The sequence below is a fragment of the Solanum verrucosum genome, unplaced genomic scaffold (genome assembly GCF_900185275.1).
Source record: "Solanum verrucosum unplaced genomic scaffold, falcon-dt-bn FXZP01000064.1, whole genome shotgun sequence".
Classification (NCBI taxonomy): domain Eukaryota; kingdom Viridiplantae; phylum Streptophyta; class Magnoliopsida; order Solanales; family Solanaceae; genus Solanum; species Solanum verrucosum.
The window spans coordinates 873700-888862 of record NW_026020144.1 but is presented as its reverse complement, the minus strand read 5'-3'; the positions used below and the strand labels follow the sequence as shown (position 1 = coordinate 888862).

The 15163-nt window shown below is 31.4% G+C and overlaps 2 protein-coding genes and 1 pseudogene across 2 annotated transcripts; 2 read left to right on the top strand and 1 right to left on the bottom strand.

Annotated features, from left to right (window-relative positions):
- Nucleotides 1–1525: 1525 nt before the first annotated feature.
- On the bottom strand, nt 1526–2716 carry LOC125827942 (F-box/kelch-repeat protein At3g23880-like; annotated as a pseudogene).
- A 1053-nt stretch (nt 2717–3769) lies between these two features.
- On the top strand, nt 3770–4844 carry LOC125827890 (F-box protein CPR1-like). The gene is made up of 2 exons (XM_049507230.1): nt 3770–3782; nt 4093–4844. Exons 1-2 carry the CDS (start codon nt 3770–3772, stop codon nt 4842–4844), a joined length of 765 nt encoding a protein of 254 aa, XP_049363187.1.
- Nucleotides 4845–7583: 2739 nt separating this feature from the next.
- On the top strand, nt 7584–14262 carry LOC125827938 (uncharacterized). Its single transcript, XM_049507271.1, has 14 exons — nt 7584–7851; nt 11364–11475; nt 11612–11724; nt 11830–11952; nt 12048–12238; nt 12344–12419; nt 12718–12804; nt 12916–12996; nt 13309–13341; nt 13547–13600; nt 13685–13726; nt 13836–13914; nt 14014–14084; nt 14173–14262. The coding sequence occupies exons 1-14, from the start codon at nt 7687–7689 to the stop codon at nt 14260–14262; spliced, it is 1317 nt and encodes a 438-aa protein (XP_049363228.1). The 5' UTR covers nt 7584–7686.
- Nucleotides 14263–15163: the final 901 nt, after the last annotated feature.

Below are 15163 nucleotides of genomic sequence, written 5' to 3'. Positions count from 1 at the left end.
TAAAAAGCAGTTTCGTTACTAGTTGAAAAATGCTTATTTTCTCCCAAAAGCCTGACCTCCCAAAAGCTTTGCCAAATAGACTATTAGTTAAAAGTTGGATAGTTCGATGCACCGATGCAAGCATCAGTAGTTGATTCATCAGCTCTAATTCATAATTTATAGATTTCACGGAGGTAACTTTATTTTGCTCCAAAAAAATTCTTTTATCATAATAGACTTTAGCTGAAGATTTTTTTTGGTTTTATGTATGCACTTCTTACATAATAGATGTATTTTGTTATATTATACGTGGACTAGCTTATTTCTTTTGCCGTAAGAGGTTCGATTATATAATCTTAGTTTGACTTAGACACATTTGTTTTCTTTTTAAGAGTTCTAAAATGTCAAGTGATTGATATTTTGTAACAAAGTTTGAAATGAGAAGCAACGTGTTAGGCATACGATTATTCTTCCATTTATACTTTTTTCCAATTTGTTTTTAAAAAAATGTTCTACTTATTTAGAAATAATTTAACTTTAACCTTCGAATTTCATTCTTAATAAAATGATTTATATCCGAAATGTTTTAGTTGTCTAAATTTGTTTTAAATCACGTATACAAAAAAAAGATCTTTTATTCTTTCTTGTTCAATCAAACACTGTCACATAAATTGTGAAGACGAAATTAGAAATTGATAAAAATTGAAGAGAAATCCACACTGGACTGTATAAGAAGCCCAGAGAATAATCACATGAAATTTCAAGGGTACCAACAGGCATAGATCAATTGCAGAGCCCAAAGACCAGTTTTATTGGAGCCCATATAAACATCCTAACACTAAAGTTTGTCTTGGCCCATCTTCAAAACCAGTATGGGTCTCATCTAACTTTTACAAAAAGAGCATACAATTGCACCAGTGGGCTTTATTTTTCTCATAGGTCCGATCTATAACGAACATAATAATTCGATATTTGTGATGGTAGAAAGTAATATTACCCGAAGAAATATAATTGAAATGCACTAAAAGTTAACTCAAACATAGACATTGTTATGCATTGAGTTTTTGACTTTTATGTATGGTTTTTAATGAACTTGCTAGCTACACACCATTTCAACGTTGCTCTTTAATTTGATGACTCTTTCTCAACAACAACAATATACCTAGTATGATCCCACATAGCGGGATCCGTGGAGAGTGAGGTGTACGCAAACCTTATTATTCCTACCTTGTGAGATAGAGAGGTTTTTCCGATAGATTGTAAGACTCCTCTTGTTGAACCACATTTCGTTTCCCTGTTTTTACATGCTTATGTATCAATTGTCTGCAATGGATTCACTTACCAGATAGCTATATTTTCAAAACACTTGGAAGAGTTATTTTCCAGAGTTTAAATATCACTAACATGATAAACAACAATAGAAAGAAAGATAATCACAATCATTCTACAAGAGTTGTATATTTACATATCATATTGAGAATTGGATGGGGTACATTTCTTACCTCAATAGACCATAGCGTAAGTAAATTTCTATCCTTCCCTCATCAATCCATAGCTCTTCAAGGAGAATTTGGCGAAACAAGACTTTCAATGTATAGATTAAGCTCACTTCCACGATCATATTCACAACGTGTTTGATCCTCAGGACGATCAAAACTGTCATCATCTCTTGAAACATACCACCACACTAAACCTGAAACGTCTTGCAATAGAATTTCATCATTATGAGAGATGAAAATCGGCCAAACCACCTTATTTACAAATTTAGGGATCGAACCCACAATGGTCCATGATTCTGCAAGTCCATACTCCTTCATTATCCACACATCTGTCTTGTTTCTATAGTCACAAGTCATACATAGATTACCAGATGAAGACACTAATTTCCAGTTAAAAGTGTCACCACTTGGGTTCGGCAATGCTACATTGCCAAACTTCTCATCTCCGGGGTTGAACCATGTCGCGTTATTACCACTACCACCACCAGTGATCCAATGAAGCTTTCCTTTAACAAATTTAACATTTTCAGGCAAAGAGATGCTTGGGAACTCTTGAATGGTTTTCCACGAATTATTTCGTAAACTATAAACACTAATATCAGCAATGAGATAACTAGGTTTACTTGCCACAATTTCAACAATCTGGTAATCATTTTGACATTCGATATAACCAAATCCATAAGCAAATCTACGTTTGCGCACATCAATTCCTGAATAAGGAAGTTTACTCAACTTTCTAATTGACGGATTCCATAGAAACAGATTCTCAATGTCATTATCATACCAGGTTTTGAAATAACGAACAATCCATCACATGAACCCAAAACATTATAACTTACACCAAAATTATGAAGCTCAACAGGAAAACAGGGAGATTCTCCATATAGAACTGCGTAAAGAGAAAAGGTACGGAAATATCTCCATCTAGTAATATGTCCGTCGTCGTGAATGTGAGAACCTGACCTGATACTAAGAACCCTGTGGTGAGAAAATTCTCGATTATTGGCTGAAAAATTTAGATGTGCTTTGACAAATTCGGGAGTTGAGATGCGAGAAATCCAGGATTTTGAAACAGATCTCATCTTTAGCAAGGTTTTCACAGGCAGCCTTATGAGTATTTCAAAAAATATTAGTTCTATAGGAAGAACTGAATTATCATTGGTTAAGCTAGCAATTGATGCTGTTGCTGCTGCTCTGCGTTTCGAGGTTTCCATTGACGGCGGCGGCGACGACTCCATTAGAGAGGCGAGCTGGGGAAGTTTTTCTTTTAGTATTTTTTTTATTTTTTTTGTTTCTTTCCCTTCTATTCCTAAACTCCAGGATTATTTATTTCTTATTTTGCTTTAATTTTATTTTAAGTTTAGGAAGAGAAAAAAAAACCTATTTGAAATCAAGTTTTGTTAAAAAATAAATAAAAAAAGGGGCATAATAATAAGGAAAAATTACCCACACATTTATTTAAAAGTGTCATTTTACTTGGCATGACACGTATATTGTTAAAAAGTAGACACACATGTCCTACTTGACTTCTTACGTGGCAATTCATATCCTACGAGACATCCTACATGTATTATGTCACGTAGGATGCATGTGTTTACTTGTTCAATTTTATACAAGTTTAAGCATTTATTTGTGTACACTCAAAATTGAAAGATGTGCACGGGGGCAAATCTACGTGGACTTCAGAGGGTTCATTCGAACTCACTGAATCAAAATTATACAATGTATATATGTTCAATATGTATTTAATGTCTATATATTTAATATTGAATCCCCTCAGCACAAGTAAATGACTTGGTTCAGTGGCTATGGGGTTCATAAGCTAATAGGCGTGTAGGTTCAAATATAGCCAACTAACATTTTTCAAATTTTTAGCTTGATATCTAGTACAACACTATTTAGCATGTTTTTTTTTTTGGAACCTCCTCAACGGAAATCCTAGCTCCGCCACTGGGTATGCATTAGTATACACTTAAACTCGTATAGAGTTGAACAAGTAGACACACATATTCTACTTGGCTTCCTACGTGGTTATTTATGTCCACACAGTATCCTACGTGGCATCTACGTGTATTATATCATCTAGGGTGCATGTGTCAACTTGGTCAACTTTATACAAGTTTAAGTGTTTATTTGTTCACACCCAAAATTAAAAAACATAAATATCAACTAACTTTAAATTAAAGGATATATATATATATACGAATTTTCAAGTTGTGTGTGTTTCAATTTATTCCTAAAAAGAAAGAAGTTAAAATTGTGTTAGCATGTGAATTTTACTTGAAAAGAAAATGGGAGTTTGTGGTGGAAAACATGAAATAGAGGAATTTGATGTTTGGAAAACTCCTAAAAAGAAGAAATTTCAACTTTAAATTCTTTATTTCAAGTTAAGTTGTCAAAATATGGATTATGGAGTACTTATTAATTTGCTTATAAAAAACTTATTTGAGATCTTTTACATTCTTTATTTTTTAAAAAGATGCTATGTGTATATCATAAGTTTATAATTCTCTATTTTCTTTTTTCTATGCTTCCAAATTCCAATAGCTAAATCGTGTGAATCCAAGAAAGTAAATATATGTAATTCATTTATTTTTTATATTTGGTACATCAGCAAAAAGAATTAATATTACTCTAAAAGATTGGTATATAATCTACCGTGCTAAAGTTGAGGTTCTGTTTCTATGGAATCCGTCGATTAGAGAGTTGTATAAACTTCCTCATTCAGGAATTGATGTGCGCAAGTATAGATTTGCTTATGCATTTGGTTATGTCGATTGTCAAAATGATTACCAAATTGTTGAAATTGTGGCAAGTAAATCTAGTTATTTGATTGCTCATATTAATGTTTATAGTTTACGAAGTAATTCCTGGAAAACCATTCAAGAGTTTCCAAGTACTATCTCTTTGCCTAAATCTGTTCAATTTGTTAAAGGAAAGCTTCATTGGATCACTGGTGATAGTGATGGTGGTGGCGGTGATAGTTATGTGACATGGTTCAACCCCAGAGATGCTACGTTTGGAAATGTAGCAATATTGCCGAACCCAAATAGTGACGCTATTGACTGGGGATTAGTGTCTTCATCAGGTAATCTATGTATCACTTGTGACTATAAACACAGGATGTATGTGTGGATTATGAAGGATTATGGAGTTGCGGAGTCGTGGACTATGGTGGGTTCGATACCTTCAATAAATATGATTAGGCCAATTTACATTTCTCGTAATGATGAAATTCTATTGCAAGATATTTCAGATTTAGTGTGGTGGTATGTTTCAAGACAAGATAGCAGTTCTCATAAAGGATACGAGCTTAGTCATTACGCTGACACTTTGTTAGGATGGGTGTTATCTTCTGCATCATAATGTATCGTTGTATTGATTGTTATGTATTGTTTCATAATGTATGTGTTACAATACAACAGATAACAACTATCCAAACAAGGTGTGGAAGTCTTGTTCACCATATTCTCATTGGTTTATGTCGCTTGTCGTGTTAATGATGTTTACACTTGGATCGTTCATGTATTGTTTCATAATGTAATGTAATGTATTATATTGTATTGTAATGTATTGAATCATATTGTACTTGTGTTGTATTGTATTGTACTGTATTGTGTCGTAACAACTAGACAAAACATAATTTGACATATCTTTCATGAATATTAAAGATGTATTTGAAAAAAAATGTTAAAGAAAATTTTATTAACTAGCAAATATATATTTTTTATTTCTCATATTGTAATACTATTTTCTAACAAATACGAGTAATAAGAATAAGTATTATTTGAACTCGAAAAACTATGGTAAGCATAAAAAATTACTTATCACTCTAGCTATAGTGTCACGTAAAGTAGAAAAAGAGTACACAAATAAAAGTAAAAAAAAAAAGAGTACAACAATTAACTTTTATAATTTTTAGGAGATTCTTATGTTTAAGAATCCGAAAAGTGTTTGGTAAACATTTGCTAGCTATCGGGGAAGTAAGTTGTTTATGCTTAAAACTAAGAGGAACTTTCACATATAGCCACTCAAAAATAGCATAATTATTCTCCATAGCTATAGTTTGATAATTACAATTCGTAGCTACATGTTATAGGGAGGAGAGAGGCGAGCAAGACTGGGAGAGAGAGGAGAAAGGCGAGCGAGACTGGGAGAGAGAGGAGAGAGGCGAGCGAGAGAGGGCAAAGAGTGGGCGAGAGGTGAATTGTATATGTATATCGGTTAGATAATTGTATATTATACATATGTATTTGTATATATGGCAACCGAGATTGGGAGAGGGAGGAGAGAGGCGAGCGAGATTGGGAGAGGGAGGAGAGAGGCAAGCGAGATTGGGAGAGGGAAGAGAGAGGCGAGCGAGGTTGGGAGAGGGAGGTGAGAGGCGAGCGAGACAGGGCAGAGAGTGGGAGAGAGGTGAATTGTATAAGTATATCGGTTAGATAATTGTATATTATACATAATTAATGTATAATGTTAGTCGCGAGTGGTAATTATAGCAAACTATAGCTATGATGAGTAATTAAGTAGTATAAGTTTGCTTAACCGCGTAATTTTCCCTAAAATGAATATGATTTTTGGCTTAGTTTAAAAATTCACATAATTAATATATGTACTAGCTATGAGGAAATTGATCTATTATCTCATGTTAGGTCGAAGATAAAATAACTAATATTAACATAATTAAGATTTGCGTAATGTTAATCAGTTATCAAACGATTTTTGAACTTCAACTTGTAAATGAACAAGTGATTTTAATTACCATATTAATCTAAAAGGTTAGATAAAGAAAAGAACAAATTTAACTAAACTCTCTCAACCGAAAGGTTTAAATTTCTATTAAAGAGTAAAGTCGTAATATTATTATAATTACCTTCTAGTGTACGTAAAGAAATAAGTAGGACCAAATAAAAAAGAAAAAAAGACAAAACAAAATGACGAAGATAGAGGGCCCCACTAAAGTGTGAGTTGCTCATCCTCTAGCTTGTACGCTTCAAAGCGTAAGCCACACATGCACCAATTCTTTTTTATCTCGACTGTTTTAATTAGACATTTCGAGTTCGAATTTTGAAATAATACTTTTTTATCAAGGTGCAGTTCAAACATTGAGTGGGAAAATAACTTTTTATTTACATATTTATTTTTTATAAAAAAATTAAAAAGAAATAAAAAAAAATTGATAAATTTATAAGAAAAGTGAAAAAAGAAATAATAGTAACTTGGCCATCTAATATATCCACAATGATCGGTCATGCTATTACTGTTCATAATGGAAAAAAAATAAGAATATTTGCCTAGTAATATAACGGATAGTATATGATAACAATAATAATAGTAAATGTTATAATTATTGCAAAAATAAAAAGGAAATGTCCTTTTAATATTCAAGTGATCTCTATTGAAGATATAATAATAAAAGCAGAGAGGAGATAATTTGAAGCAACAACTTTGTATTATGATGGCTATCTCTATCAACCTCATTAAATGCGGTCTTTTTTCAAATTATATGTGAAAGTGAGATGCTTTGTGCATCAAATTATCCTTTCATGATATAACGATATTTGGAAAGATTAATCTAAATTAAGTATATATATAGATTTTAAACCTCTTCAATCTAAAATTAGAGATTAATTTAGTGATTGAGTGAATTTAAGATTCACTTCTAAGTTTAAATCTCAAACACTGTATTTTTATTTTCAAACCTCCTTAGTAAATTTTAATAAAAATAATGAATCCGCCACTGATCCTGACATGTGAATTTTTCACTTCTTACCGTATGTTTCTCTTGCAAGCTACGCATCATTTCAACGTCGCACTTTCATTACTCTTTTGACTTATATGACTCCTCTTTGTATATATTATTAATGTTCCATTATATTCCCCCCTTAAACCAAATATTACAACCACTTTTTCTTTTCCCCCCCTGTTTTTACTTGCTTAACTTTTATTTAATATAATAAAATATCTTTTTTTTACCTCATTTCCTTTTACTTTAAACTGTATAAATACTTTTGCTAGCTAGAGTAAATATAATTTACCAAATTGTCATGCAAAAAAAAGACATAAACTTAGAGGAGACAATTTTTCTCCTATGAAATTCTGTCTTAGTTTCTTTTTCTGCTTTTTATAAGATTGTCTTTTTGCTCTTTTCATTTTCTTTAAATTCAGTGTGTGTTTTTGGGATTTTGTAAGAAAAAAAATTAAAGCAATGGAGAAATATTGTGGTTTGAGTCACCTATTCATGACAGTATTTTTGAGTTGTTTCTCTACATTCATGGTGATTCCACCTATGACTGATATTACATTATCAGCCATTTGTCCAGGCCAAGATGAATGCTCACTTGCTATTTACCTCACCGGAGTTCAACAAGCGGTAATCTTTCATCCTCTGTAACAATCTGATCCATCGTTTTGAGTAGTATTATTTTGAACTTGTTTGTATTTGATATTAACTTGTTTGTGACTTGTTGAGATAGCTAGAGTTTGAGTTTAGAGGGATTCAAACATGAAATTTTTGAACAGTCAATAACAAAGTCAGAATTATTATTAAAATGTATCATATGAGAAAGTTAAGAAAATTCACTATATATTTTTATGGTTATGCTGCAATAGCATCATGACTACTTTTATCACGATGGAAAATAGTTGAAATTCTTTTACACTTAGTTATAATTTGAGATTTTGAGTTTGTATATTGATAATTTCTTAATAGAAAGTGTTCTCTCATTTGATGTAAATTAAGATTAGTTGAATTAGTCTAAAGGAAAAAAGAAAAGTTTTTTTTTATCTCCTTTTCCTTTTTATCAACATTACTTTAATTTGTGGAGTTAAAATCATACTAATACGTATAACCATTTCAAGGAAAAAAAGTAGCAACTAATTTGCTTTTATTATCCATGTGAGTTGTGGCTGTTACTATCTACTCTTTCTACTTATACATCGGGAATCACTTTTAAGATTTGAGTACGTAAAAATTATTCACAGAATATTTATATAAAATTAATGAAAATAAGACATACATCATGCATATACGTTTTAAAAATATGTTATCATGATAAAGTAATATACATCTCATAAAATCAATACTAATATTTATTCATTGCTTATCTTACCATCAAAGCTATCTCTTTAGAGTTTCTAGTAAGTTTGATGGTAAGTTTCACCACAAAATTTTGAGGGGAAAAAAACACAAAAATATAAGGAATGTTTGAACTTTTACATATCTATTACACAAGATATTTGTATACTATTAATATAATTTAACATGTTGTAACATGTTATATCGGCTTTATTTTTTCTGATTATTTCTTAAATATACCTTTTTGCTAACCGAACAACATTAAATTTGTTTCACTATTGGTATAAAAAAGCTAAACTCTAAATAAAATATACTAATATAGTAAGGAAAATGAATGTTAGTATGAAACTAAGAGAGAAAACTTGAATTGAACATGAAAAAAAGTTGGTAAAAGAAAAAGGAAAAAAAAAAGAGAAAAAGGGTAAAGTGAATGCTTTTAATTTGATAGCTAGATAAAGAATCTTAGTGCGATGATGATGATTCTTCTTTTCCATTAGGTGATTAAAACTTCGATTGAGTTCTAATTAATTCAGATTTCGCATTGTGTAAGGCATATTTAGGGACAAACATTTTTTAACCTAAAGGATAGTTTAAGTGTATTTTTAACACTTATCTCTTTTTTTAATCCAAAATTCGAACGTAAACCTTCAGTTAAACAGTAAGGATCATATATTTACGTTTTTGGACCAGTTCATATAGGAAGTTTCCTTTCAGAAAAAAGTTAAATATATAGTCTATTTTTTTTGTATAAGAAGTTTCTTCTTCATTGGCTCGCTCTTTAAGAAACTTCCTTTTTAACTTTTTTGATCTGATATTTTTTAGAATTTATCACTTGTCAGTGAACAGAGTTCTCATGTTTTTCCTACTTCCCTCTTAAGCTTACCATATAAGGAAAGTGACATTCTTTTTTGGACTAACCAAAAAGGAAATGTTGCCACATAAAATGGGACGGAGGGATTATTATTTTTCCTACTTCCCTCTTAAGCTTCCCTTTGAACTATATATTTAAAAGTGAGAAAAGGGTCAAAAATATCCTTCAACTTTGTTTTATTGGTTGACTAAATTCTTACCGTTAAAACAAAGTTAGTTTTACCCCTGCCATCTACAAACTCATCATATGTACCCTCCAAATTAACGATTTGCCCCAAATCAATCTCAAATTCTCAATTTCAACCCGAATTACCCATTTAAAACTCATTTAGAATGAAATTCTTTTCTAATCTGATCCGACCCATATAAAACCCACCACCATTATAAACAAAATTTAATTTAATTTTCAATTTTCTCAATCTTGTTGAGTCCACCAAAACTAAAAAGAATGGATTTCTCCCTTGTCATTGAATTTGTTGTAGTGTTACTCATTCTGTAAATATTTTCAAAGCCATTGTTAAAAGCTTCCAAGGGTACTAGTTTTTGAATTGGAGCCTGAAACTTGAAGAACCAACCATGGAAACTTCATAGCCATTAATGGAGCTTGGAGCTTGAGTTTGATTTTCGAATTTTACAAGCGAGTTCTAACTTCGAAAAATCAATAATTTAAACTTCTTCCCCAAAATACCCAAATCGAAAACATCACACCCATTTCTTCACACTGAAATCACAGATCTGAATTTGTGTAATTAGATAATTCCCACCCAAAATTGCAGCAGCATGAACTTTTTAGTTTCTTTCTTGTTGTTGTTTTCTGGTGGAATTCAACCGCCTAGTACTGCCTTTTCACCGTCGTGTGCGGCGGATTTGAAGAACTAGTGAATATATCTATACAAGTGACTTTTGGGGAAGAAGGTTATTGGATTATTTCAATAGCAATATTGTTCTTATTTTTGTGTATGAACATAAGGCTGGCATGTCTTCTTCCTCTGCTTTTGCTCCTAACATTGCTTCTTAAAAGCTCATTAATGGCTGGAAATTTATTTGTTCATTAGGAATTGAAATGGGTTTTGGTGAATTCATTACTTTTTTTTTATACATTTGGTATGTAAGATCAGATTAAATGGGTTATGGGTCGGATTTAATTGATAATTTGTTTTTAAAGGGATAATTCGGGTCGAAGTTGAGAATTTGGAATTGATTTTGGGAAACCGTTAGTTTGGAGGATACAAATGATGAGCTTGTAGACGGGCAGGGGTAAAACTAACTTCATTTTAACGGTAAAGGTTTAGTCAACCAATAAAACAAAGTTGAGGGATATTTTTGACCCTTTTCCCTTTAAAAGTCATTCAGGAAAGATATAAGGTATAATAATTTTAAAATAAAGTTAGAATTGTTTTATCGCACGTTGATTGGAAGTACTAAGTAGTTCTTAAATTATTTATCCCCTCATATTTGTCATAGTGATGAAATAAGTTATCTCATATACATAACAGAATAACTTATGACGGAATAAGTTATTTCGAGATTAATTATCCCAAGATAACTTGTTCCCTATCAAACGACCTTTTACTCTCTTTTTTAAATGTATTTTTACTTTCTTATTTATATTTTATTTCCAATGGATTTTGGCACTTTTTTGGGGGACTAATTGAAATCAGTTGCTCGACTAATTTGAATTCATTACGAAGGCTTAATATTGAAAACAAGATGATATTCACCAAAAGAATTTATTCATTTGGTTCAATTTATGTGACACTCTTTTTTTAATCAGTTCCAGAAAAACCACACATTTTTTATATAATTTAGTAACATAACTTCAAACTTCCTATTTCATACCATTTTTTGTGGCTTGTTTTATATTACAAATTTTAGAAACGCAAACTCGAAATCTCTGATGAATATTTTTGGGCATGGTTTTTTTCACAACATTTCAGATAGTAGGATTGGGATCATTAGTGATGATGCCAGTGTTGGGGAATTTGTCAGACACATATGGGAGAAAACTCATGCTTACTCTTCCTATGACTCTTTCCATCTTCCCTTTAGGTAATCTCTACATTTTCTTATTCAGTTTAACTTAATCTAATTATTATATTTCGTTTTTTTTTTTAAATCGAGAGCGTTAAGAAAAGAGTTTAAGTTATATGTCCTAACGAACGACTTGTTATTGAAATGGCCCTAGCCATACTGGCATATAGCAGGACAAAATACTATTTCTACGCTTACTACGTGCTGAGAACACTCATTGCCATGATTTGTGAAGGAAGTGTTCAATGTCTTGCTCTTGCCTATGTGGTAATTCTCACACTTTAAAACATGAATTTTGTTATCGATTTTTTTTTTAGATCAAATAGTACTAGTTTGATATACTAAAATTACGCGATTTTTTGTTCATTTCAGGCTGATAATGTTCCAGAAAGTCGTCGTGCCTCTGTTTTTGGAGTCCTCTCAGGAATTGCTTCCTCTGCTTTTGTCTGTGGAAACCTCTCTGCTCGCTTCCTATCCACTGCTTCCACTTTCCAAGTACGCGATATTTTCAACTAGTATGATTTAAGTTATATATACTGATCGTTTAATTTTTATTACATTGTTGTTAATCGACTGTTACATGTGTGTAGGTTGCTGCAGCAATGGCAGTGATAGCTTTAGTATACATGAAGATGTTCCTCCCTGAATCGATAACGAAAGGTAACATTTGCTCGAAAAAATCAGAGACTAGTTGTCTATTGGAAAAAGCTCCAAAGAAAGGATTCCAATTTTTCAAGACATTGCCTTCTTTCAGTGATATGCTCTGTTTGTTGAAGACCAGGTTAGATTAAGACTTGTCTCAATTTTATTTTTTTATCGTTCAATGAGTCGATCAGAGACGAATTCAGGATTTGAAATTTATAGTCATTTTGAATGGACTTTGCAGCTCGACATTTTTACAGGCAGCTATTGTTTCATTCTTTGTCAATGTTGCACAAGTTGGCCTTGAGGCTTCTTTACTTGTAAGTTTGATATCGCATCATATTGTACTCCTTTCATTTCATTTTATATGATGACGTTTTAGTTGATACAAAGTTTGGAGAGAAAAGAAAGACATTAGACACATAGAGAAAGTACACTTGTATATAACTTGTGGTCTATATGGTACTAATGACGTGTCGTTAAGGGTAAAATGAGTAATTTAAAATTTAAAAAGTCTTCAAACATAGACATATGTCATTCTTTTTGGAACATCAACATTCTTTCTATATGGATTTTTGAACTTGAATGACAAGTTGATTTTTATCAAAATCTATGCAGTTTTTCTTGAAGGCACAATTTCACTTTAACAAAAATCAATTTGCTGATTTGTTGATAATTTCTGGGATAGCAGGATCTATATCACAGGTAACTTGATTTTATTTTATTTTTTTGTCATTTTTATTTAGTATATATTCATTTTTTTCTGATGTTTAATTAGTTTAAAAAATATTCTGATTTCTTTTTGTGCTATTGCAGCTACTTCTCATGCCCATATTAGCTCCTGCTTTTGGAGAAGAGAAGTTGCTTTCGATTGGCCTCTTCTTCAGTTGTCTTCATGTACAAAACAAATTTATCTATATATACTTAACTACATAGCCCCTTCGATTCAATTTATTTGTCTGGCTTTGACTTGACAAGTAATTTAAGAAAGTAAAGAAGACTTTTGAATCAAGTCGTCTTAAACTAAAGACATGAAGAATGTATTAAAATGTTCTTTAATCTTGTGGTATTAAACATGTCAGGTAGAAAGTTAGAATTTAAAGTTGTCAAAAAAGGAAAGTGAGAAACAAATTGAAACAAAGGGAGTACATGCTTTTAAGCTATTCAGAAACTTTGTTTTACTGATGTTGTCTCCAAATTCAATTGCAGATGTTGCTTTACAGCATTGCTTGGTCCTCTTGGGTAGGTCTCTCACCTCTTTACTACTCCTATGCTGTTCGGTTTCTTCAAAAATACAGTCGCACTCATATCAAATCCTTCATTTTCGGAGAATCTGACATGAGTGTTACAACATTTTTGAAGGATCCGAGCAACATGGCTTTCTCTCCTTCATGCTCCATAGGCTTTTATATGAGTGAGGTGTTTCTAACAAGTTAAATTCATGCAGGTCCCTTATGCTAGTGCTATGATCTCAATTTTGTCTATTTTTGCAATGCCATGTGTAAGTTCATTTGAATATAATCCATCTCTTGTTCATTAGTTATAAACATCAAAAATTGACAAAAAGGTTTATACTTAAATACAGTTAAAGAGCATTGCATCTAAGCAAATTGGGCCAAATGAGCAGGTACATATTCAACAATCACTACTAAACTTGTTTGGTTTAGCTTTAGGCCACTAATTTTATTGAGCCGCCTCTGACAACAACTAATTTTACTTTAATTTTTCCGTTTTAGGGAAAAGTCCAGGGATGCATCACAGGCATATGTTCATTTGCAAGTGTAGTTTCTCCACTAATTTTTAGTCCTTTAACAGGTAACTAAATAAGCCCTCTTTCTTTTGTTCTGTCAATTCTCTGTTGTTACATTTTTCGAACTTAGGTCAACTTAATCTGATGATATCGTTTCATTCCAGCTTTATTTCTATCGCAAAATGCCCCGTTCCATTACCCGGGATTCGGTTTAGCTTGTGCTGCATTTGCATCAGTAAGCACTTTCTCATAATTCATAATTCATTTTTTTTAAAAAAACTATGTTGCAATTACTTATATTATATGATTCAATTATATCGCAGATGCTAGCCTTCATTCAGAGTCTTATGATAAAGCCTGATGAAAATGTAACCAATTGGAGTGTAAATGATTCAAACTTAGCAGAACCATAGCCCATAGCCATGATTGGAGTAAATTGATTGTATATAGTATATAGTCTCATGCAATTAGTACTTTGAAGCCAAAATTTTAGTTACTTGAGGCTTTTGCTAATAGGATATTAAGAATGTATAGAAATGTATGATAATCCAAGTAGATATATTGAAGGTTCTTTAGTATATATGATCCACTATTTCTTTTATTTTTCATGAAATATTTGTAATTTATCTAAACATCATGAATGTCGTAGAATATCTTTGAATGGAACATGTTTCCTTAATTCTCCTTGATAATACTATTTATTATTTATTTTTTGATTTTTCATTCGTTATTCGTTATTCGTTATTCGTTAACAACTTCAATAATTTCTTTTACTTGAATATGATATTTTAAATATATATAAATCTTTATTTGTAGGAATTGATGAAGTATAATGTTTAGTGAGTAGGTGTAACTGTTCTTTTCTGAAAAAATGTGATTCTATCCGTGTGTACTAGACGATAGATTTAATTAATATCGATATAAAAATAAATGTGGTTCCACATAACTTATGATTTGAAAAAATCTCTATCTAATCTTTAATAGTGAAATCAATGAAATGGGGCCGTATGAAGTGACATGAATATATAAAATTCATTGACTCGCCTCTACAGAAGGTGGGTGGGGATCAAGAGAAGGAAGAATTTGTTTTCAATTATTCTAAGTCTGGCATAGTCTAGTCAATTAGATAATTAAACTTATGTATTTTGAACTATGTAAACTTAATCTTTTTTTTAAAAGCGGATGAGATACGGTTTTGTTATGTAAAAGATTGAGTTCAACCCACGATGAGTTATTATGAATTAATATCCATTTGGTAACAATAGAAATTACTATCCAAAAAACCAATAGAAAGTAGAAACAAATATAATAAAA

Coding starts and splice junctions, on each gene's coding strand:
- LOC125827938 (XM_049507271.1), top strand. CDS start 7,687: ATGGAGAAATATTGTGGTTTGAGTCACCTATTCATGACAGTATTTTTG. Junction 7,852..11,363: donor TCACCGGAGTTCAACAAGCG/GTAATCTTTCAT, acceptor ACAACATTTCAG/ATAGTAGGATTGGGATCATT. Junction 12,420..12,717: donor GCCTTGAGGCTTCTTTACTT/GTAAGTTTGATA, acceptor AAATCTATGCAG/TTTTTCTTGAAGGCACAATT.